Consider the following 26,238-nt stretch of genomic DNA (forward strand, 5'->3'; position numbering starts at 1 on the left):
GTACAAACATGAATGTACAAACATGAATGTACGAACATGAATGTACGAACATGAATGTACGAACATGAATGTACGATTATGAATGTACGAACATGAATGTACGAACATGAATGTACGATTATGAATGTACGAACATGAATGTACGAACATGAATGTACGATTATGAATGTATGAGCATATATACGCACGAATATATTTGTATACCCATATATATACGTATGCAAGTAATGTAGAGCGTACCCTAAGTACGCCCCATATAGGATTGAGCGAAACGTTGAGGGGTATATATATACAAGAATATATACGTATATTCATTCGTCCCAGTAAACATACTGCTCAACCGACTATGTAAAAATGAATGCACAAAATTTATAATTCTCATCTTTCAGGTTATGTGGTAAACATATGAACATACCAACAAATATGTATACTATTCTAAGTACATGTACACGTATTTAGAAGAGTATACATCATATATCATATAAGATGTATACTCTTCTTTTCTTTTCTTTTTATTACATTTCATACTTTTTAAATAATGCTTATATTTTATAAAAAAGTGTTACACCTATTATATTGGGACGAATTGGTGAGGGTACAGTGGAACGTGGATATTACAGTAGTAATGTAAAAAAAAAAAATAAATAAATATAAATAAAAAGAAAAAAAAAAAAAAAAAAAAAAAAAACAAATACAAATACAAAAAATAGAACAAAATAAATCAAAGTAAAACAGAACAAACAAAGTAAACAAAATGAACGGTATAATATAAAATTAAAAAAGTTCGACATATAAGTGATGGGAAAAAAAAAGCAAAGTGCGCAAATATTCTGATAAGCATCAACTATACCATACCTGAAAGAACATATATATACATATGCACACAGTTTTAATAAGATTGCGTGTAAGTAATTCGCAAACTCTAATGAATTGAATATACATTCAAATATGTTGGCGAACAAAACATTGGGGGGGGGCCTTTAAAAAAAAAAAAAAAAAAAAAAAAAGGGAGCTGGAATGTGACAAAACAAAATAGAATAAAAAAAAGAGAGAAAGAGAGAAAGAGAAAAAGAGAGAAAGAGAAAAAGAGAAAAAGAGAGAAAGAGAAAAAGAGAAAAAGCGATAAAGAAGAATGAAATAAACAAGACCAAGTATAAGCGGTATTATAAAATAAAATGGATCTATAATGCCAACGTTGCTAAGTGCATGGGGTAGGGATGTCCATGTGTTTGGTACTTATGCCATTTTTAAAGGAAACAAATTTACCAAAACACTTATCTTAAGTTTTGACAGGGAATTGGAGGTCCCCTTGTACATAGATATATATATAATGTGCATGTAATTATAATGGGCATGTACTTAGAATGTACATATATATAATATGTTCATTCACGTATTAACATACACACACACACACAGAAATACACGAAAAAGGCATTTTCTTCCTTCCTCCCCCTCCATAAACTCCCTCTTCACTTGGGAACACTGGCAAGTAAATTTAAAAAAAGGAAACACCAAAAATTATGAGAATTAATTAAACATCTACAAAACTTGCGCAGAGGCACATTTAAATTTGTCAATGAGTCTTCCACATTTTGTTCATTTAACTGTGTGTTAAATGGAGAGAATAATAGTACTAAAAATTGTTTATATTCTTTTTTTTTAATTAATTTTCCTAACTTCTTATGAACACTATTGTATACATTATTAATTTTTGATATCAAATCATGTGGTAGTTTTAACTCATAGTCGTCCTCTGCGGAAGGTATATACTTATTCCACTTGCCGTTACCATAGGGGCTACCACTGTTATGATGCCTACCATTGTTCCTGTTACTATAACCGCCATTGTTCCTGTTATTATAACTGCCATTGTTATTATGGCAGCTGTCAGTATACCCCTGATTATCAAATTCATTGCAATAATTACTCTCAAAATCAGCAGAAGTAGAAGTGGCTACTACACCAGAAGAGTCATTGTTACTTACAATGTTGTTGTACAAGGTCCACAGAGCATACGCTATTTGCGTATACTGCTCCTCCTTGAGTAGTAGCAACAGGAAGATAGATAAATCCACCCATGATATATCATTCATATATCCTGTGTCTAAAATCGCCTTTTCATTTTCTACATCCTGTACATAAAAGGTAGCATCCTTGTTCTCGTCGCATTCTGATTTATTAAATTTAATACTATTCGTATGAGCCCCTACCTGAACGTTCATTAAATTCTGATAAAGGTCAGGATCAATTTTGTGCTCGAAATCCTGCTCGTCAAAAACGTAGGGTTCATACTCTGTCTTGCTGTCCTGTCGAACTTTAATCAAATCATTGAGATTTTCTCTTAAAATAATATTATAAAAATCTGTGTAATATTCCCAAAAAAAATTATTTAAGTGATGTAATATATTTGTACAATTATATTGAATTACATTAAAAAAGAATAAACTATATTTTCCTCTTCTAAAGTATAGTTTAAAATTGTGTGTATTGTCATCTTTTATTTTATTATACATGCTGACTTGTTCATGTATTTTTTCTAACTGTTCATTATTTTCTAATTTGTAAGATGGTGGATATGAACATTTATAAATCTTATTATGACAATTCATTACATTTAAGCATATTTCTTTAAAAAATAACATGAAGTTGTTTATGTGTAATTTTAAAATTTGCTCTTTTTCCGAACTGTTCAAAGTTGTTATATCTTTTAAAAAATTTTTTTTCAAATAGAGTCCGTACGAGTCGCACGCTTTGTTCGCCCTGCGAACATCACCGCGGTCATCACTACGTTCATTATTGCTGCTTTTGTTACTTCTCTGTCTATTGCCTTTGCTATTGCTTTTTCTACTATCTTTACCACTGTTGTCGCTTCTATTGTTGCTATCACTGCGCAAGAACACGTCCTCCCCCCCAGTCCTTTCAATGTTCTTCATTACGTAATGCAAGTAATTGAAGTAGGACAAAAACATGTTATATATGAAAAGATTTTCTTCACTGAATTCTCTATATGCTGTTTCTAATGGACAGAACTCCAAATTATTTTTTTTTCCTCCTAATAGGTTCAATGTACCTTTATTCATTACCTTGTCATTTTGTATAACATCTTGTTTATGTTTTTTTTGCAGAGGATCATATCCTAGCAATATTTTTACATTTACATTATTTGAGTTTGTTTTCCTATTCATATTATTATTCGAATTAACAATATTCGTTTTTATCACAAACATACCAGCAGCTTTGTAATAATTTTTCATTTCTTTCGATATATTACCACTAATACCTAAATTCTTATCAATCATTTTATTACCATACCCCTCCTCCTTCCAATGTTCTCTATACTTTTCACATCTATCGTCCGTTAAGCTACCTTCATCTATTTTGCTATCCGTCGTCATACTTACTGTGAATCTCCTACTAGCGAATCTAGCCCTTCTGAAGGCTCCTCTATCGTTTCCTCTGATGATTCCTCTTATGCCTCTTCCAATGCCCCTTCTGAATGAGTTCTTTGAGTACATATCAACGTTTCCTACCCCCGACTGAACCTCCTTCTCGTTTCTCGTTGGTCCGTCACCTCCGGGACTATAAATATGATACACAGGTCCAACTGGACTAACGCAGTCAACGCGGTCAATTCCACCGTTCCTTCTAACCACTTTGTTGTGTGCAGAAAGAAACCCGTACCCAACCCGGCGCCTGCTTCCAGTGCTTCCAGTGCTTCTAATGCTTCCAGTGCTTCTAATGCTTCCAGTGCTTCTAATGCTTCTATTACTACCACTACCAGAAGTAGTAGTAGCAGCAGTATTACTTACAACGCGCTTGTTAAATTTTTCAAAAAAAATTTTGTTAAAATGCTCGTTTTTGTTCTTAAGCTTTTTATTATTGATAAGGGAAAATACCGATCTCACACTCTTATAACTACCTTGACCACCCCTTCTTTTACTCGTATCCACTTTTTTTGTAGAACTGAAAGTATAGATGGGTGTGATATTCCTTATATTCAGGTTATTCTTATACATGTACGTGTTATTAACGCAAAAAGAAGGGAGCTCCCCCTTGCACAAATTACTGCTATTGTTATGCATGTATATATATATGTATATGTACATCTATTTGTATGCCCTCACAAGTGTGTATGTATGTATATATTTACGTATGTACATATTTACGTATGTACATATTTACGTATGTACATATTTACGTATGTACATATTTACGTATGTACATATTTACGTAAGTACATATTTACGTATGTATACACTTACGCATGTATATGATAACGTGAATGTCCTAATTCTTTTTATTTTTTCGTGTTCTTTCACATTATTTTTTTTTTACGTCTTAACATGTTTTTGCTTCTTTACACTTTTTTGCTTCTTTGCATTTATTTACTTCTTTATTTAAAAATTTTTTTTTTTTTTTTTCAAATAAAATTTCCTTTTAGCATTTCTTTAAAAGAAATAAAAAAAAAAAAAATAAAAATAAATAAATAAATAAATATTCGCCCTATGATTCCTTAGCACCATTATAGCAAAATGATACTGAACTGATGTCTTTTTATGTGGTCCGCTGATACGTGTATTATACAAAGAAATGCACTTGCCACTTTGTCGTTATATTTGTGCATACATATGTACATGTGCAAACTTAAATACATACATTTGTGCATACGTGCGACGAATGAAAAAGGTACCTTATGTACATTTTGCATTAGCCTAAAAGACGAGCAACTCACCTTAAAACTAATTTGGAATATACATGTAACTCTTCAGGAACTTAAGTTCTCACTACTTTCATTGCATTTTTCTTAAGCATAAGGAGCACAGACGTAAGTAGCAAAATACGTTTATTTCATGCACGTACATACATACATACATATATATATATATATATATATATATATATATATATATATATATATATATATATGCGTAGTACATTTACGCAAATATAAATGAATTTATATATATGTATATACAAATGTAGCATAAGTATATATATTATCCTCTACAAGCATTTAAAAGGAGTATTCAAAAAAATATAAATACTTAAAAAAAAATAAATAAATAAATCGAACATATTAACATAATAAACAAATTGAACATATTAAGCATACTAAGCTATTAACATATTAACATATTAAACATATTAACATATTAAACATATTAACATATTAAACATATTAACATATTAAACATATTAACATATTAAACATATTAACATATTAAACATATTAACATATTAAACATATTAACATATTAAACATATTAACATATTAAACATATTAACGTATTAAACATATTAACATATTAAACATATTAACATATTAAACATATTAACATGTTAAACATATTAACATATTAAACATACTAACGTATTAAACATATTAACATATTAAACATATTAACATATTAAACATATTAACATGTTAAACATATTAACATATTAAACAAAATAAAATAAAATGAATATTTGTATTACTCAAATACTTGCCTGTACATGTACATGTACTTTTGCAATTAAAAATTGTGAGAGAAATTCCCAGCAAACTTGAGGTTTGAAAAAAAATAAAAATAAAATAAAGTCAAAAAGAGTTAGGAACTTTAATGAGGGTATATTATTATTATATATATATATATATCCTCATGTTGCATTCCTTTTTGCTTTGTTTTAACAAGAAAAAGAAGGAAATATACGACTAAATGTTTTTTTTTTTTTTATTTATATTTTTCACCTTTTTTTCTATTTGTTTCCCATTTTTTTCTATTTGTTTCCCATTTTTTTCTATTTGTTTCCCATTTTTTTCTATTTGTTTCCCATTTTTTTCTATTTGTTTCCCCTTTTTTATTTTTATTTTTTTTTTCTGTCGTACTAATCCGAAACGATGAAAAAAACGTGAGTAGGGACTTGTATCAATTCTTAAGTAGGTTTAAAAGATTTTGAAAAGGAGATGAGACAACATGAAAAATAATTTACTAAGTTCATAGGGACTTCATTCCTTTTCTTTGAATATATTTGTATATGAATCAGTCCTCACATTCATAAAAAAAAAAAAAATGAGAAAAATATGAGAAAAAAAATAAGAAAAAAAAGAATGTAATAGCAAAAGCAACAGCGGGAGCAACTATATTTGGCCAAATACGAAATGGCTTATTATACTTTTTTCGTCAACATAGTCTCATTATTTTTACGATAAACTGATACCTAAGGAACTTTTAATAAATATATGTAATATAATTTAATCCTTTACAGCCCCCTATTCTACTATTAAGCACAAGCGTTTACAGTTAATCTTGAATTATTCTCGATTTGTAATTTTTTTTTTTTTTTTTAAATAGGGAAGCGCATTTTCGTTCATGTTGTGCATAATATACATATACGTATATATATATATGTATATATATGCATGTACATATGTTCGTATAAATCCGAATGAGACTGTATTAGGATCGTAAAAAACTCAGAGTACGTTTATGGTTTACATGGGCTGATTCAAGGGTATCGCATGCATATGCCTGTATTTCTCTGTATGTGCATATACGTACAGGTACATATATACATCCATACACATGTATCACAACAAAGACGTGAAAACTTCCGTACCAATAAAGAAGCAAAATGATGTTTATGCTACGGACAAATGAAAATTGTTTTTCTCTCTGCATATATGGACCCCTGTTTATTCAGTAGTAATAGAGAAGAGCTCTGCTAAAGTGGAGATATTTTGCTTTCATTTTTTAAAAAATCTTTATACAATATAATGCAGTAAAATGCAGTATAATGCAGCATATCATAACGTAGCATAACGAGACGTACCATTACAATGCGTTAAAAGGAAATTTTCGACAGCCCGAATGTTCCATTGTAGCTAACAAAATGGGTGAACATGCATTTCCCGTAGCATGGGCTTCAACTGGTTTTTCTTATTTTATATATAAAGGCACACACATGAAGTATATATTATGTATACATATATATATATATATATATACATAGCTTACACCGGCATATCTAATCTCTAAGGTGGTGTTCCCATTTTTTAATTGCTCCTCTGTAGTTACGATGTTTATTTTTTTTTATTCGGCCCCTTACCCCATTTGCACCTAAACGTTTCACTTATTTTTATTAATCCCATTTTTGCGCTGTTTACCGTGCCGATGATAAGCATAATTGAAAAAATCGTTGCTATAACAGCACATAACTACAAAAAGGGGAAAATTAAAAATAATAAAAGCTAATTTGTGCATGTGTATCTGTACATGTGTGTGCATTTATGCGTGTGCGCCTTTTTACACACGTGTTACAGTTTATGCGATTCCCCTTTGTAACAAAAATTTACGTAAACAGCTTGTTTTAAAAAAAAAGAATTATGCGTTCACAGTTATATTTAATTTTTTTTGTAATAATTTTTTAGTGTCCGTGCATATTGTGAAAATGGCGTGAGAGGATTTTAAGATTACCATTTTCGAAATTGTATTCTTTTTTTTTTTTTTTTAAATAGCCAAAAAAAAAAAAAAAAAAAAAAAAAAGCAAAGGACCGCATTATTTATGCACATGTTAATATAAACCAGAGTTTTTTTTTTTTTTTAAAAACTACAAAAAAATAAGGTGTACATAAAAGGGTAAAAATAAGGGCAAAAAAAAACAAAAAAAAAAAAAAAAAAAAAATTAGTGCATAGGTTTCAGTAGGGCGAAACTCAAACAAACATGTGGAAGATTTTGCACTTATCACACGTGGAATGCACCGACACATGAAACTTTGCACGTTTCGTTCTCTAACTTCCTGACTTCACCTACTTAATTTACATATATTTCTTATATTACTTTTCCTACTGGTTGTGATATATACATTTGTTGGGCGTATCTTGTCATACGTGTAAAGACGGGAACTGGGCTTAAAGTAGCCAACGCAAGTTTACTTACGGGGATATGCCCCTAAAACGTGTCCACGTAAAATGAGTCCATGTAAAATATATAATTCGTTAATCCAAATAAAAGGGGAAGAAAAGAGAAAATATGCTTAAGTTTTATTTGCATTATTAAATATATTTTTTTTTCTTTTTTGAAAGTTAGTTATCTCTTTTTATTATCATGAAAAATGTGTCATGTATACATTCAGAGGTGATCAGTTTGTGTTTTTCTTGATACATTTTACATTGCTATTTTATACTTTGCTATATATTACTTTACTCCATTTTTTTTACATTTTTTTTTTTTTTTTTTTTTTTTTTATTTTCTTTTATTGCTCTGTAAAAAGGGATCAATAAAGGAAGAGTGGGTAAAGCAGTGGAGAACGTCAAAGTGCGAATCAATTCAAATGACAAGTGATAAAAAAGACAAAGAGGGGGAAACGGATGAAAGGGGGAACGAAGAGGATGGGGGAAGGGTCAACACAGATAAGGGGAAACCCAAAATGATAAATACAAAAAGGATAGCAAAAATTCGCGCAGATCAACGAGATAAGAGGGGGTACCTCATTGAGAATGGTAAAAGTAAAAAAGGCAAAAATGACTTTGCTTCTTCCATGAACAGTAACAAAACATATGGTAGAGAAGAACAGGAGAGTGCCTTATTTAATAGCATCCTATTCATGAATTTGTCGAATGAGCAAATCAGAATAGTACAAGTACCGTTGAACGTTAACTTATGCATAATCGCATGCCCAGGGTCAGGTAAAACCTCCACATTAACAGCACGTATTATTAGAAGCATTATAGAAAGGAAAAAATCAATAGTCTGCATTACGTTTACAAATTATGCTGCAAATGATTTAAAAGATAAAATAATAAAAAAGGTTAACTGCTTAATAGATATGTGTATGAGTAGTGATGTACATTGTAAACTGCTAAACAATGACAAGGATGTATATTGGAAAAAAAGGTATAGCATGAACAAGCAAAATCATCATAAAGGTAAATTTAAAGTGTTGCAGTCTATGATGTTTATAGGTACAATTCACTCCTTTTGTAGATATTTACTTTTTAAATATAAAGGTAGCTTTAAAATTTTATCTGACTTTGTTCATACAAATATAATAAAATTAGCTTTTAATCATTTCTACTCTGTTATAAGGAAAAAAAGAAGTACACAAGGGGGTAAATGCGAACAAGGTGTACCTGGTGGTGTAAATACAACCAACTACGGTTCATTCGATATGAATAATTTTTTTAACTGCATGCAGAAGCATTTTACAACAAAGGAGAAAAACGAAATAGAGGATGAAGAAATGCAGCCAGGGAAGGAAGTAGAAGGGGAAGAAGATAGTGGAGGGGAAAACGATATTGATGCCTTATCTGAAGAAAGGGAAGAGTTTTACAACTATCTGTACAATTTCAAAGAGTCTAATGACGATATGGACTTTTTTGAAAAAGAAGAAGTGGCAAGTATTTTAAAAAAAAAGCATATTCTATTTTTAAAAAAAAAAATTAAATTAATAAAATATATAGAGTTATACAATATTAATATAGAAATAAATCAAGAAGAGAGAATGATATATGAACAGTATAAACAAATTTTGTATAATGCTAAACATGTATATTACGATTTTGATGATTTATTGATAGAAGTATATCGATTAATGAAGGATGATGTACATGCAAGAAATAAAATTTTAGATGAATGGAAATATGTTTTTTGTGATGAATTTCAAGATATTAACACAACTCAGTTTAACATACTCCAGTTTTTTGCCAATACTAATCATACTAATAGTACTAATCATACTAATAGTACTAATCATACTAATAGTACTAATCATAGTAATAGTACTAATCATACTAATAGTACTAATCACACTAATAGTCCTAATCATAGCAATAGTACTAATCATACTAATAGTACTAATCATAGTAATAATTTCGATTGTGTGTACTTAGCTAACAAAAAAAAAAAAAGAATTACTGTGGAGGGAGAATACAACTCGGATAGCACACACATGAAGGAGCATTCTAATATGTTGGTGGCTAGAGAGAGTAGCAGGATGACGGATGAAAACGATTCTATGGGTGAACACATGTTAATTGTGAAAGAGAAAGAAGAAGGAAACTCAAAGAAGGAAGGCATTAACGTAATTACATGCATGCAGAGGGAAAAAAGTGAACACATAACTGTGCACGGAAGTGGTGAAGTTGTGAGTGGGAATATCAAAGTGATAGATAGAAATAGTATTGCGACGAGTGGAAATAGTAACTTTACGAATGCATATGATCAGCAGGATAGAAGCCTTACCGTGATAGGGGACGATGACCAGGCCATTTATGCATTTAGAGGAGCACATATAAATGTTTTTAACAGAATATTAAAAGAGTGTAACTGTTTATTATATAAATTAGGAACAAACTTTAGAAGTACTAAAGAGATAGTTAGGATTTCAAGGAATCTAATAATGCATAATGCACATTGCAGAATTGAAAAAGACTTGCATACAAATAACATACAAGGACAAAGAGTGAATTTCCATGCTTTTAAAACGAATATTGATCAGATGGCTTATATTTTAGCACAAATAAGTTTTTTAAAAAAAAAATATCAATATAAGTTCTCTGATTTTGTTATATTATCTCGAACGAATAAAACTTTAAAGGAAACGCTTAGAGGGTTGAACAGTACTGATGTTAAGAAAAGGGCTTTGAAATATTTTGTTGACATGTGCAAGGGGGAGAGGGCAAATCGCTCAATGACTGGGGCGCGCGAGCAGGCAAATGATCTGAACAGATGCAAAAATGGAGGAAGTAAAAGCAGGAGTAGAGGCAGTGGTAGAAGCAGGAGTAGAAGTAGTAGCAGAAGCAGGAGTAGAAGTAGTGGCAGAAGCAGGAGTAGAAGTAGTGGCAGAAGCAGGAGTAGAAGTAGTGGTAGAAGCAGGAGTAGAAGTAGTGGTAGAAGCAGGAGTAGAAGTAGTGGTAGAAGCAGAACTAGACGCAGAACCGTACGCAGTGAACACATTTCGATGAACGGAGAAGAAGCTACCTGCATAGACGAAATAAAGTGGGACGAGGACGTAGACACTGAAAGCTTCCATATTCCACTGAAGGAGTTGAACAAAAAAAAATTGTTTTTTGGTTCAAAAGAAATAATCGAAATAATAACTATGTTAAGGTTTTTACTTAATGTTGATGATAATATAATATTTAAGAAGACTTTCAAAATTATAAAAAATGACAAAATGGCAAAATTGATTGTTCGTAAGTTAACTAGTACTAATATTATTCAAATGATAACAAAACAACAAATACACAGGAAGAAAGAAAAAGATATATCCTTATTCTATTGTGTTAAAATGATAACTGATCTATTTGTTCGTTCGAAGAGGAATCAGTTGGACCAAGAGAACATCCTCCTTTTGAGTGTCTTTTCCGAGAAGGAAATAAAAAATATTGTCGATTTTTTTTTTTGCATAAATTATTTTATCAAATTTGCTTCTGAAATTAACTCTGTGTACAATTTGATCATTGAAATGTTGAAAAAAACGAATTTTATAAAAAGAATAATGATTAAAATTGAAAAGAGAAATAATAAGCGAAACGCAATAGACAATTATGCTTTTCAGCGGAAAACATCCGAAGAGAGGGAGGTACTGATAGGTGGAAGCTTAGCGACTATTTTTGGAAATAGTGCATCAACAAGTCTACACTCTAATACACAGCATTGCCTGCACGCTAACAAACAGAATTACAATTATGATGCAACCTTATCTAACAACATTTCGAGCACAGGGAAAAAGGCAGAAAAGGAGAATCTTCCATTAAATGGAGAGGGAAAAGCAGATATAGGGAAGAGTGCATCAAAGGAAGAGATGAGTGTTGAGACAAAAAAAATGCTAAAGGGTGCAACGAAGGAAGAGATATACAATGAAACAAAAAAAAAGTCAAATGATGAAGAGCAAGAAGACATATGCAACGTGAACAGTATAAATGAACTTAAAATAAAGAATGACCTTAGAAATTTATTTGATGTGGGAGATGCAGATATAAACAACAGTGAAATACAAAACATATTTATTTTATTAGAAATGACCATACCATATAAACCTAGTCTACTAAAGCAGACATGTTCAGACTGTTTAGGATGTTTTTTAAACGATTTTAAAAATAATATTCATGAGAAAATGCTAATAGAAAAGGTTACCGTAACTACTGTTCACAAATCGAAAGGACTGGAATGGAAAGTTGTCTTTATCATAAACGTCATTGAAGGTGAAATACCTCAACTAGTTGAAAACACACAGGAGATAATAGAGGAGAGGAAAATATTCTATGTAGGCATTACGCGCGCTAAGTATTTGCTCTATTTGCTCTGCTACTTGCAAAACGCGAATAGCTCGGAAAAAAATACTGTATCGAGGTTTATCAGCCAAATGGACATTTGACGGGAAGGTGGAAGTAAGGGAACGGGATAGAGAACAAGCTGGAGAACTTGATATCGCACTAAGGAAACCTCTTTTGAAGCTCCACAAGAGGAGTTCAATCCTTGATTCGCTATACCCAAATCCTTTGCCTAGGAAAAGTATTTAGTGTAAAGAGTATATCCTTACGTTTATTTGTGGAATAAATAAAAAAACCTGTTTAATGTAATTGCGGTTACAGGAAGGAGGGGCGCAGATGTGTACGAATATGTACGCATATGTACGTGCATGTTCCCCCTTAAACGTGATATACTTGTGCGCTTGTTTATTTTAATATATACACACATGCGTGTGCACATCTTAATATGTACATATGTAATGCCTTTTTTTGCGTTGCTGAGCGCGTAAGTTTTACTGCTGCAGATGCTTCTACTTTTATTTCTCGTTTTTTATTATTTTTATTTTCTTCCTCTTCTACGTCCTCTTATTTTCCTTTTTTCCTTTTTTTTTTTTTTTTTCTCACGCATTTCCCCCCTTCTGAATCTTCTCGTCCTCCTTGTCTTATTAGAAAAGGCATATTATAATCCCCTCCCGGTATTAATTAACCAAATTTTCACCTGCCCAATTTTTTCACTTGTGCTACTTTGGCACTCTTCTCCCTTTTTATGCTCCTCTGTCAAGCATTTTTTTAAGTATACATATATATATTAACGTATTTTAAATCATAATATTTTGAATACTTTTTTTTTTTTTTTGATATCTTATTAAATGTAGAGTTCAACAAAAAAAATGTCTTCATATTTTAGAGAATTATTTCCTTCAAATAGGTATATTTTTTATATGTTTAACTTTTTCCTCTTGAGAGTGATTTATACATTTGCATGGAATTGCCATATGGTCGATGAACAGTCAATTTATTTTCCCCCTTTTTAGCTGTATTTCCCTCCCTTTTTAGCTGTATTTTCCTCCCTTTTTTTTTGCCCTTTTTTTTTTTTTTTTTTTTTTTGTTAGAGAGACAAAATATTACTGCACAGCTGTCCATTTAACAGTATCTCCCTTTTCCCTTTTGAACTGCTTTACAGGACTGTAAAATTTAGAACTGATTTCCGTAACACGATATATGACCTCTTCTTGCATAGAAAATGGGAGCTCACTAATCAGTAGGACGAAACATACTAAGATAATGTATGGAGATACTAATGCGATTATATTACGGAAATATGCCTACAACTTTCACGATATTTTTCCCTTTTCCTTGCTGCGTCTTGCGTACATTCTGATCTCGTGTCGTTGTTTGTTCCGTCCGCATTAACACATACATACATACATATATAGAAGCAGATATATAAACGTGTAGATGTACATATATATGTACATGTATACACACACGTACATGCATATATTTGCTTACGTATAAATGTGAAGCTCGAAAAATGACTACACATTTATTCATGTAAAAAGATGTACACATTAAATTGTTTTTAATTTTTTCCTGTTGAAGTGAAACAGAGTGGAATTTGTGCTGGTCCGAAAAGGACTGGATAAACGAAGTGTACGATACCATAACTCTCAAAAATAATCAGTACGTTAATCACTTTAGGAATTATTATGAAGTAATTTTTTTTTTTTTTTTCTTTTATTTCTCATTTTCTTTGTTTCTAGCAATACAAGAAACAGCCAATATGTACCCTGCTCTGACTATTCGGACTACTCTGACTACTCTGACTACTCGGACTACTCTGACTACTCTGACTACTCGGACTACTCTGACTACTATGACTACTCGGACTACTCTGACTACTCGGACTGCTCTGACTACTCGGACTACTCTGACTACTGACTACTCTGACTACTCTGACTACTCTGACTACTCGGACTACTCTGACTACTCGGACTGCTCTGACTACTCGGACTACTCTGACTACTATGACTACTCTGACTACTCTGACTACTCTGACTACTCTGACTACTCTGACTGATCTTTTACGTTTTTTACATCGCTTTGCTTTTCCCTTTAACTAGAAAATAATCTTGACCACCTAGCTGATTACCCTTCATCATTTTTGTATGAAAAATAAAGAAATTTTTTTTTTTTTTTTTGACCCTTTTTCTTCCCCTCCTCCCCGCCATAGCTCACTCGCAAAGACTTGCTGGCTAAAAATATTAAAAGACTTAAAAAGCAAAATGAAAAAACAAAGAACGATGAAGAAATAAAAAATTTAGATATAACACCCCTCACATTTGTTTTGCCATTAGAGTACAAAATATTTTTCGAGGAATATAAAAAAAAGAGTAATCGCATATGGATCATGAAACCGATAGGGAAATCACAGGGAAAGGGAATATTCCTGTTTGACAAAATTGCGCAAATTAAGGAATGGAGTAGTAGCAAGTGCAAACAGGTGGAAGAGAAGGAAAAAAATAGGGATAGAGCTAAAGATAGGGGTAAGGACAAAAGTAAGGAACGAGCTGTGAATAGATCTGTGGACCTCGACACAGAACGGGAAACAGAAGCGGAAGGGGAAAAGGAAAAAGAGAAGAGAGAACAATACATTGTCCAAGAGTACATTTCTAATCCTTTACTAATCGGTGGGAAAAAATTTGATATACGACTGTACGTGTTAATTTTGTCATATTCGCCTTTAACTATATATTTGTATAGAAGTGGTTTCGCTCGATTTTCCCATACATATTTTAAAAATGAAAAAAATAATATAAATGATATAACTATGCACTTAACTAATGTGTCTATACAAAAAAATGCACAAGGATATGATGACAATGTAGGTGGTAAATGGTTTGTACGAGAATTGTTTTTATATATGATAAGTCGCTACGGATATAATGATATAATGATGTTAATTAAAAATATTGAAAATTGCATTATACAATCCTTTTTAGCTGTTCATAAAATTATAATTAATGATAAGCATTGTTTTGAATTATACGGATTTGACATTCTCATCGATAATAACTTAAAACCTTGGCTGATTGAAGTTAATTCCTCTCCTTCGTTCTCATCCAACACGAACGAAGACTACACCTTAAAATTTAATATGTTAGACGAATTAATGACTTTAATAAATATAGAAAAATATACTATTCCACATACAGACCGAGTCGGAGATTTCGACTGCATTTATAGAAATGGGGAAAGGGTTCATAGCATAGATCCCTACAATTTCTATTCCCATTTGGGTAACACCTAATTAGCAGCATTTTGAAATTAATCTCTGAGTATGCACAGAAAATAGCCGCTTGATCGGTAAACACGGTCACTTGGCTTCCCGTTTGTTTGTTTGTATGTCTATTTTCCAATTTGCAAAATTATTTGTATATATGTCCATTTGTTTATTTGCCAAATTATATGCTTATTTTTATTTTTATTTTTATTTTTATTTTTTTTTTTATTTTTATTTTTATTTTTCTTTTCTTTTCTTTTTTTTTTTTTTCCTTCATTTTTCTTAGGGGCTTATTTATCAGGTACTGAAAATTTAAAACGAATGGCAAAAAATGTCAAGCTGCAGTTAAAAATGAGCATAAATTCGACGAATTGTTAGGAGAATACAGCAGTTGTAGCAGTAACCCAGCTGTAAATACGCCTGTACAAATGTGTGCACATGTACATATACACGTATATGTCTATATGTGTGCGTGGAATGATAAAACGATTAAGTGCATAAGGATTAACTTCGTACGAGCTATATATCCATCTATCTAATCTTTTTTTAAATTATATTTGCATAATCTTTTTTCCACATTCGTGTGGTATTCCTGTGATAACTTTTTGAAATTATTATTTTCCGCTAAGTCCTTTGCAAATAATAAAGTTTTTTCCTTAAATGCGCGCACCTAAAGGAGGATACAACGATCAGAATATACGTATATACATATACATATATATATATATATATATATACGTACATATGTGCACACATGTATACATCATGTATGTGCTTGTAAACGCATACACTTAAGTAAGGCACACACAAGAAGGCGGAAAGACAACACACAATTTTGTAACATGCACAGCATATGGGAATTCACATAGGAAGTCATAGAGATGTGTATGCGTGTGTGTATATGTGTTTGTATGCGTGTGGGTATGCGTGTGTGTAAAGCTGGGTGGTACACATTTCTGCATTCATAAATGTTAGCCCCCCCACCCCCACTTGATATACTACATATTATGTATGGTAAATTTAACAAGTTGAATGTTCTATAATATTTTGTGTAAAAAATGTTTTACTTCTTTCAATTGTTTTTCTACTTTTTACATTCTTCACATGTATACTATTTTTTCTTTACCTTTTTCGATATGTCCCTCCTTAAGGTATACGGAATGATACTAGTGCACGTCTGTTCGGATAACGATTTTTCTATGTTTTTGATGAACATGGAATTATTCTTTGATTTGTTTATATCAAATAATGCAAATGTAATAAAAGAACAAGGTAGAACTAAACCTCCAATAACTAAAACTTTAAATGCTCTTTGCCTACTATTCAGGGAGTCCGGTCTCGTTATCTGATAGTGTATATCATTATACTTATAAAACAATAATTTATTTATGCATTTTATATTCTTGTATGCCCATAATCCTGTTAGAAAAATCGAAAGATGATATATCTTCGGTTCATATATAAGCCTTACAGATGAATAAAAATGTTTTACCAAGTTCACAAATGGGGATATGCTCTTGTACAAATATGTGTTCTCTTTTTTCTTTCTTTCCAACAAGGACGATGAAGAGGATGATGCAGAGGATAGTGCAGAGGATAGTGTAGAGGATGACGTAGATAATGACGACTGAGCAGACGGGTTGTCTTCAAAATATTCATCTATTCTGTTAACTGTACAAAACTTTCTTTTATATTCTTCTTCAACGTTTTTGTTAAACTCGTCGAATTTAATTTTTTCATTTAAAAGGAAGCTTTCTCTCTCCATCATGTTTTTAGTTTCGTATAATAAAAAAAAAAATTGAGTTCACTAATGTGTTTGGATTATCGGTATTTCCCTCACATAAATGTAGGCAAGCACGCCTATACAAACAAAAAAAAAAAAATATATATATATATATATACATATATATACGTACTTTCCTACACTCAAACACAAATACATTCGTGTACGTATCTATGAGACATGTATCAAACACGCAAAAGTATCACATCTAAAAGGATTAATAGCTTGCTAAAAAAAAATAAAAAATAAAAACTTGTAAGTTCTTCGATATGTGCATTTTTAGTAGTGTACTACAACTGAATTTGACAAGCAATTTTATTTTCTGCAGGAGTAGTTAAAATTTATTCATTTTATCTTAAATTAATTTGCACTATTTAAAAAAATAAAAAAAAATAAAAAAAAAAAAAAATCAACATGAAGGAGCACCTGAGTTGTACACATTCCATAAGTGCTACGTCCCTGAATGGATACAGTGAGATAGAGCAAGTTCATCGAATATGTGCGTACATACATATATACATTTACAAGTATATATGTTTGCTCACTCATTTACTTACCACTGTTCATTTCTATTTCATTTTTAGGTAGACCTTAAAACCAATAATATACTACGATTTGAACATGAAGAAGAAAAAAAAAAAAAAAAAAAAAAAAAAAAAAAAAAAAAAAAAAAAAGGAAAAAAAAAGGAAAAAAAAAAAGGAAAAAGGAAAAACTACAATATCACTACCAAACCGGCAAAACGTATTACATTATTATGCTTATTTAAAAAAAAAAAAAAAAAAAAAATCTAAAAAATTGTACCCTTTTTATTTTTATTTTCTTTCTTTTGCTTTTTTTTTTTTTATTCCTCTCTCTCCTTTTTCTTTTATCTTTTCATTTACCGGAAAAATTAATTTCATTGATTATAAAGATTTGTAAAACTACTACTTTTGCAAAAGCCCTTTTGAATCATTTTAGATTTATAAGAATACAAATTACACAAAAATGAGTTATACAAGTATTATTGTGACAGTGTATACCGATATATAAGGCACACAGTTGAAAAATGCAAAATAAGAAATAAAAGAACAAAAGTATAAAAAAAATAAAAAAAACAATAAAAAAATTAATAAAAAAATTAATAAAAAAAGCAATAAGAGAAGCAATAAGAGAAGCAGTAAGAGAAGCAGTAAGAGAAGCAGTAAGAGAAGCAATAAGAGAAGCAGTAAGAGAAGCAATAAAAGAATTATTAAAAAAAGCATTAAACGTATTGAAAAAAAATAAAGATAACTCAGGGAAAATGTAATAATGAAAATAGGAAAATAATAACACAAAAGTAAAACACACATACATATATTATGTATATGTATATATACGTACGAATGTACATATGTGAAAATGGTACATATAATCTAATACATTAAGAACTCCTTTTTATGATTTTAGTTAAAGACATTTTATGGTTCTAACAGTTATGTGATAAATTAATATTTATATTTTTAGTACATTTTTACTATATTTTTCTTAATTTTATGTTAATACTAATAAAATTTATTTATGTATACACCTTATTTTCCTTTTTTTTTTTTTTTTTTTCCTTAACTGTTCAGGAAAAAATAAGTAGTAATATGCATATATCTAAAGTGCCACTTCGCCTATGTTACATGTTCTTCTTCTTTTATTTTTTTTTCACTGATTAATATACACCTTGCAACAAGTTAACATGTGCAACGACTTCCTTTGCAGGTTAACCTTTTGACGTATAATCGTCTACATGCCGCATACTATTGTACATATATATATATATATATATACATATATATATGTATGTATGTATGTATGTATGTATGTATGTATGTATGTATGCGCATCCGTGTGTGTATTTATATATGTAGGTGCGCAGATGAGTATGATACTATGTAAATATGCATTCATGTATTCATGTAAGTAGGCATGCGTGTATGTGTGTATTATGAACAAAGTACACATTTGTTTTATGAGTTATCTCCGCATTATTAACCTTGTTATACTACTGTATATATGCATTTTTTTTTTTTTTTTCCCCTTTTTTCATATCATTGCAACATTATTTTCCTTTTTTATTTGCATGTTCATGTATTTATGCTTTTTTTATTTACATGTTAGTATATTTTTGCGTTATTCATTCTTTATTCGTTTTTAAAACATTTTAGCAATTTAGCATTTCTTCATTTTGAATATACACTCCATTTTGTATTTTAAAAAAAGGAAGCAGAAGAGAAAGAAGAAGAAAGAAAAAAAAAAAAAAAAAAAAAAAAAAAATGAATGAAAATAGGTCTAGAGATTACGATTATTTGTATAAAATAATTTTAATAGGTGACAGCGGAGTAGGTAAGTCATGCATATTATTACGATTTTCGGATGACCATTTTACGGAAAGTTATATAACAACAATAGGTGTAGACTTTCGATTTAGAACAATTAAAGTAGATGAAAAAATTGTAAAATTACAAATATGGGATACGGCTGGACAAGAAAGATTTAGAACAATAACATCAGCATATTATAGAGGTGCTGATGGGATAATTATAATATATGATACAACAGACAGAAATTCCTTTTTACATATTAATGAATGGATGAATGAAATAAATAAGTACACGAATGAAGATACTTGTAAATTACTAGTAGGTAATAAAGCGGACTGTAAGGACGAAATTGAAATAACAACAACAGAAGGAGAAAACAAAGCAAAAGAACTGAACATTCCATTTGTAGAGACATCCGCAAAGGATGCTACTAATGTTGAGTTAGCATTTACTATGATAACACAAGAATTAATTAAAAAGAAAAAAAAAAAAAATATAAATACGATAAATAACAATCAAGCCAAGGTAAAGTTGTCCATGGAAGACAGAACGCAAGGCCCCTATTGCTCCTGCTAAATTCACTGTGCATGTGACTGTTCATATGGCTGTTCATATGTTTCTTTGCACACATACCACTATTTCATATATCTTTTTTTAATTACCCTTTTTAATACACCCATTTTATGCTTTCTTCGTACCTATTTTTTTTTTTTTTTTTTTTTTTTTTTTTTTTTTTTTTCTTCATTCTTTGCAAAAATATCACAATTGTAATTGACACGTTTAATAGCGTAATGTTTATCTGTGTGCTAGATTAACGTTTAACTGCCTTCCTATATATGTGCATTTTTTTTTTTTTTTATAATTTTTATATGCTCCTAAGATTTAGTTATTTTTCACCTTATCTTTATTAATTCCACCATGACCTTCCATTTACGTAGCTTATACATGATAGCATAGTTATATATAGCAAATTTTACTTATTAATATTTTTGCATTTCTGCGTTTATTTCATTGGTTTATTCTCTTCTTTTCCGTTACAGGATTATACTTACAGGTATATATATGCACGCGCATGTGCTTACACCTATGCTGATATATGTAGTGCATATTCATGTTTATATATGCTTCCCTTTTATTTATGTATGTTCTCGTCAACATGCATTTTACTTTTGTTTATGCGCAAATATCAATACCTTTTCTTTAAATGTACACAATAAGAAAATAAAACGAAAGGTTACTCCTTGTTATTGCATAGGTTTATCTGTGCATGTACGTATACTTGTACGTGTATATCAATACGTGTATGTATGCCTGTACGTGTATATCAATACGTGTATGTATGTCTGTACATGTATATCAATACGTGTATGTATGCCTGTACATGTATATCAATACGTGTATGTATGCCTGTATATGTGTGCCAATGCGTTTGTAACTATGTGTGTATGCCAGTACGTGTATACCTATACGCGTATGTATGGCTGTACATGTACATATACTTTTTCATTTTTTTTTTTTTTTTTTTTTTTTTTGTTAATATAGAAGAAAAAATACACCTTCTGAACATTAAAAAAAAACAAACTAGCGTTTTTCTATTTTTATTAATTTGTTAAATATTTTACAATTATGAAATATGTTCTACTGAGGAATGGAAAAGCGAGGGTGATGCGGAATCGTGTGTAAATTTCAGCCCATCACTCATGCACATCAGTACATATATATAAATGTGAGGAGACGTACTCATGTGTATATGTATGCATGTACATATTTATGCTCATGCAACTTGTGCTTAATCGTTTTAAAATGCAAGAGAAAAACATTTTTTCCAAAAGACAGTCCTTCTTTTCGAAAAACATAAAATGGCTAGCTGTTGTAAGGTATTGTAATAAAAATGAGGAAACGAAAATTACAAAAACAAGTTGAAACTACAATTGAAATTATAATTAACAGAACAAATGAATATATAGCTAATAAGAAATTTGAAACTGTAGTTAGCAGCAAAACAATAGAAACGTTAACGACGAAACAGTGCAAACTTGCTGGCGACGAGGATAAGCCTGCTATCGATTCTCACTGCAAATATTGTAATTATGTGAAGTAATGTAAAATTAGTATGGAAGAATAATTTCACTACTTCTTCTTTTTCATTAATGATTAGTTATATTGTAAAAACTTCCTTCATGGAATGTGTTCTTTATGCTACATAAAGCAAGGACAGACTTGGGTGGTTATAAAAAAAAAAAAAAAAAAAATATAATAAAATAAAATATACCTGCACGTGTGCATACATACATGCGTGTATATGTACATATATTTCTTCACTTTTTTTTTTTTTTTTTTTTTTTTCTTTCACGGTCAGGTGAAATGATGAAAAAATATGGAAGGCGTGCATTGAGGTTAACTTTACGTGAAGTTATGAACTTGCAATAGCTACACAAAACTATATATGTGTGTATAATAGTATTCGTTTGGTAAACATGATGGTATAACAACAAGGAACGAAAAACTCACTCGGCATTGCTCAACGTGCACATGCAGGAGAGAAATCTCGCAGTGAAATTATGTACATGTAGTTAAGTACACATAGTTATGGAAGTATAATTGTGTAAGCGAAATTGCGCACGTGTACATATTCGTGTGTGGGCTCTTTGAAAAAAAATAAAAATTAAAAGGGGAAACACTCCAATAAGGAATCAAATATCCACGGGCATTTCATACGACCTAATTTTATAACACACGGACCTACTCCAGGTTGAACGTAATTTCATAATTTGTGCTGTTCGCATAACACTTGCACAAGAAGCTATTATTATATGCATCCTTTTTTGATTTATAGTTTTCTAAGAATTGGGAGGTCATAATTAAAGTTGACTCCTCATAAGTATCAATTATTCCAGGTTTGTATAAATACGTTTTAGGATACACAGTTAGTAATCCTTGGTAGTCTTTAAAAAAATCGCGTATAAATTTTTTTTTTTTATTTTCATAGATTTCATTAAAACAAGTATTTTTATTTTTTTTATGAACAGGACATATAAGTCCTAGTATAATTTCTGAATTAGTATTTGTATTAACATTTACAAATATTTTATTTTCATTAATTTTTATTTTATCACAATTATCTTGAGTATTATTTCCATAAGAGCAAATTTTTTGTCGATTTGAAAAGTCTACACCGATTACATTTGTTTGTTTCCCTCCTTCATGTATTATAATATTTTTGTTTTGTATTTTATTGGATGTCGTATTTATAAAAAATAATTGAGTTTTTATTTTGTTTTTAATATATGGAGGTAGTTTAAAGATATAATTGTTATCATTTACCTTGATGTACTTTGTGTTATCCGGAAAATTAGTATTCGTCATAATATCTTCATATTTTGTATTAGGTGGTAATTTATAATAAATCAAATTATTATTATACAAATTGATTGTATCATTTTTATTATTATTATCTGTGTTATCTAATATATAATTATTTTTAAAATTTATGTACAAGGTCAAGTAAAAACCTTCTCCTAAATAACATTCTAATGTTATATCTTTCATAAAATAATTTTCGATATCTTTTTTTATATAAAAGCTATATAATTTAATATATTTATATTCTCGTGTTAGTAATATTTTATGTACTATACTAACAGGTTCTAATGAATCATCATATCTAAATAAAAAGCATTTCCTTACATCGCTTCTTATTCTACTATAAGCACCTATGGTTAAGTATCTCTCATCCCCTTGAACTGGTAAATCATCATACATAATTTTGCAGTTGTATGTATTATTTCCATTTTTCACAAACCCTGGATTCATATATTCTCTCTTTATATATAATAATGTACAAAACTTATTTGTTCCATTGTGTTTTAATAAATAAGTGTATGAACCATTTTCATTCATATAATTATACACTACCCTAGAATTATCTAACTGAAAAAGATTTCCTCTGTTATATGTATTTCCAATACTCTTGGGTGCTTCCAATGGTATTAAATAAGTATTGTTGTACATGTAATATAAATAACATGGTGGCTTCTTACTATTTGATAAGATGGATACATAGTACCCTTTCACTTTTACAATATCCCACATATAACTATTTGATCGCACTAGGTCTACATCTGTACACTCAAAATCATTCTCTTTTTTGTATCTACATTTTATATACTTGGATAACGATATGTTAGGGGAAAAGTATTTGAATCCTATTTCATTTCCGCTAATTTTTGGCACTATCCGCTGGTAGCTCCAGCTGCTGCTCACGTTGGTGTACTGGAAGTTGAATAGCCTGCAGGGGGTAAGCAGTTGTGTAGCGGTGAGTGTGAGTGTAGCGGTGAGTGTAGTGGCATTGGCATGGGTATTGGCATGTATATATGCAAGCGCATACAAATATGTACATACAAATATGTACATACAAATATGTACATACAAATATGTATATACAAATATGTGCATACAAATATGTGCATACAAACAAGTACATATGTATATGCATGTAAAGCATATGCATATACATGAGTATGGACCCCACTCCCCTTTCGTCCTTACCTCCAGCTGACTCCATTGTCACTACTGGCCTGACAGAGCACAAACATTTTTGTGTTCTTTCCATGGGAATTCCTCTTATTATTAACACCACAAATAAGAATATAATTATGATCATCAATTTGTAAATTATCTGAGGAGTAGTCAGTTAAGGATGATGTTTCGAATACTTTAAAGTCGAGATTAATTTTTTCCTTATTTTTAATTGTTTGCATATCATTAGTTGTAATACGATGACATTCATAAGGAGGTTGAGTAAGATTTTTATTAAAACAGTATATTACTATTAGTTCATCATTGCTTATAAAACTATAGAAATATCTAGTCATTTTCCTTGTATGGTTATCTATAATTTTTAATTTTCTTTCCCATTTTCTTTTCTCATTAAATGCATTAATAAAAATATTGTATCTTGTAACTGACGAAGATGTTATCTGGTCAAGACACACTTGGACTATTTGACCTTTAAAGTTTACATAATGCTCTAGATAACACTTTTGAATATTTGAATTTTCGGACAGAGGTTCATTTTCGACGGTGAAATAGAAGCAATGTGCTCTTTTATATACACATACCATCCACACTAGTAAAACCCACAATACCTTAACCGGCGTGGTCATCTTTTCCAATGTGCACCTCTTTAAAACTGGTTCTTCACTCGTGTGACTGCAACTGGGACTACCACTGTGCGTGTATGTATGTGTGCGTGTATGTGTGTGTGCGTGTATGTGTGTGTGCGTGTATGCGTGTGTGCTTGTATGCGTGTGTGCGTGTATGCGTGTGTGCGTGTATGCGTGTGTGCTTGTATGCGTGTGTGCATGTATGCGTGTGTGCGTGTACATGCAACTACGTTACAGAAGCCTTGTATGTTTACAATTTCGAGTTAAATGGAAGAAAAGATGAGGTGTGTTCTGTGAAATGGGCAATTAGCTGACTCTATATGGTAATATATTTTCTGTTCTTTTGTATTATTTTTTAAACTTCCTTTTTTAAATATCCTTTTTGTTTTTCCTTTTTTTTTTCTGCGCGTTGATCTGTCCGCTTGCCCTAGCTTGAGTTTGCAGTTTTACTAATTTTCAACAACAAAAAAAAAAAAAAAAAAAAAAAAAAAAATGTTTATTTAAAGGAAAAAGAGATCTAAGGAGAAATACATGCACATTCTTATATCCACCTACAGGTAGAGATGGATAGGAACACAGTTACGCTCGACTTTTAATGTGCTTCACGCTAGCATAATAAAATTTATTTGCGTCCTTTACATAAAAAATTAAGAAAAAATAAGGAAAAAATAGAAAAAAATTAATTCAAAATGGAAAAAAATAAAGAAATAATACGGAAAAAATAAAGAAATAATGCGGAAAAAATAAAGAAATAATACGGAAAAAATATAGAAATAATATGGAAAATAAAAAAATAAATAAATTATTTTTTATATATATCTTCAGCTGGATGATGAACACAGAAAAAATACTCCACCACGTCAGGTGTACGTATCCTGACAATATGTACAATGGAAAAAAAAAAAAAAAAAAAAAAAAATGTTCTACAAATTTGCACTACATATGTATTGCGTTAAAAATTAGTTCAACAGGATAGCGTGGCTCGTACATGTGCATTCACACACTCCTGAGTTTGTGTATTTCCTTCAAATGATTGAATAATGACGTTTAAAAAAATAAAATAAAATAAAATAAAATAAAGCGGACATAATACCTTTTTTACATCATCGTTATTTGCACCTTTTTCCTTTAAATGAAATGTCTTATCTTTTTTTCTACTGTTCAACTTGGATTTCTGAAATATATGTATATCAACATATATATGTGTACGTGTATTAACGCGTGTGCAAATTGATTACACAAATTCGTCAGTTACTCAGCTTCACAGAGGGACTAGATTTGAAATCTCTGTTTGAAAAAAAGTTCATAAGAAAAGTACATGCGATTTTTTTTTTTTTTTTTTTTTATTTTTCCATATTTCGTTGTAATATTCGAACGAATGCATCCATAAATCGAGGTCTTCTTACTGGAGGCATATGTCCACATACAAATGTACGCAAA

At 30.3% G+C, this 26,238-nt stretch overlaps 6 protein-coding genes across 6 annotated transcripts; 3 read left to right on the forward strand and 3 right to left on the reverse strand.

The window, feature by feature from the left end:
- Positions 1–1,472: 1,472 nt before the first annotated feature.
- PmUG01_10030400 (conserved Plasmodium protein, unknown function) lies at positions 1,473–4,019 on the reverse strand (the record flags this gene model as incomplete). Its single annotated transcript, XM_029005495.1, has 1 exon — positions 1,473–4,019. The coding sequence occupies one exon, from the start codon at positions 4,017–4,019 to the stop codon at positions 1,473–1,475; it is 2,547 nt and encodes an 848-aa protein (XP_028862078.1).
- A 4,298-nt stretch (positions 4,020–8,317) lies between these two features.
- Positions 8,318–12,364, forward strand: UvrD (ATP-dependent DNA helicase UvrD, putative; the record flags this gene model as incomplete). The annotated part of the gene is made up of 1 exon (XM_029005496.1): positions 8,318–12,364. One exon carries the CDS (start codon positions 8,318–8,320, stop codon positions 12,362–12,364), a length of 4,047 nt encoding a protein of 1,348 aa, XP_028862079.1.
- A 765-nt stretch (positions 12,365–13,129) lies between these two features.
- On the forward strand, positions 13,130–15,900 carry PmUG01_10030600 (tubulin--tyrosine ligase, putative; the record flags this gene model as incomplete). The annotated part of the gene is made up of 5 exons (XM_029005497.1): positions 13,130–13,167; positions 13,423–13,500; positions 13,842–13,953; positions 14,473–15,538; positions 15,809–15,900. The coding sequence occupies 5 exons, from the start codon at positions 13,130–13,132 to the stop codon at positions 15,898–15,900; spliced, it is 1,386 nt and encodes a 461-aa protein (XP_028862080.1).
- A 157-nt stretch (positions 15,901–16,057) lies between these two features.
- Positions 16,058–17,290, reverse strand: PmUG01_10030700 (conserved Plasmodium protein, unknown function; the record flags this gene model as incomplete). Its single annotated transcript, XM_029005498.1, has 2 exons — positions 16,058–16,192; positions 16,649–17,290. The coding sequence occupies 2 exons, from the start codon at positions 17,288–17,290 to the stop codon at positions 16,058–16,060; spliced, it is 777 nt and encodes a 258-aa protein (XP_028862081.1).
- A 2,295-nt stretch (positions 17,291–19,585) lies between these two features.
- Positions 19,586–20,209, forward strand: RAB1a (ras-related protein Rab-1A, putative; the record flags this gene model as incomplete). The annotated part of the gene is made up of 1 exon (XM_029005499.1): positions 19,586–20,209. One exon carries the CDS (start codon positions 19,586–19,588, stop codon positions 20,207–20,209), a length of 624 nt encoding a protein of 207 aa, XP_028862082.1.
- Positions 20,210–22,375: 2,166 nt separating this feature from the next.
- PSOP12 (6-cysteine protein, putative) lies at positions 22,376–24,798 on the reverse strand (the record flags this gene model as incomplete). The annotated part of the gene is made up of 2 exons (XM_029005501.1): positions 22,376–23,921; positions 24,182–24,798. 2 exons carry the CDS (start codon positions 24,796–24,798, stop codon positions 22,376–22,378), a joined length of 2,163 nt encoding a protein of 720 aa, XP_028862083.1.
- Between the last annotated feature and the right edge of the window lie 1,440 nt (positions 24,799–26,238).

This window comes from Plasmodium malariae (assembly GCF_900090045.1).
Source record: "Plasmodium malariae genome assembly, chromosome: 10".
Taxonomy (NCBI): domain Eukaryota; phylum Apicomplexa; class Aconoidasida; order Haemosporida; family Plasmodiidae; genus Plasmodium; species Plasmodium malariae.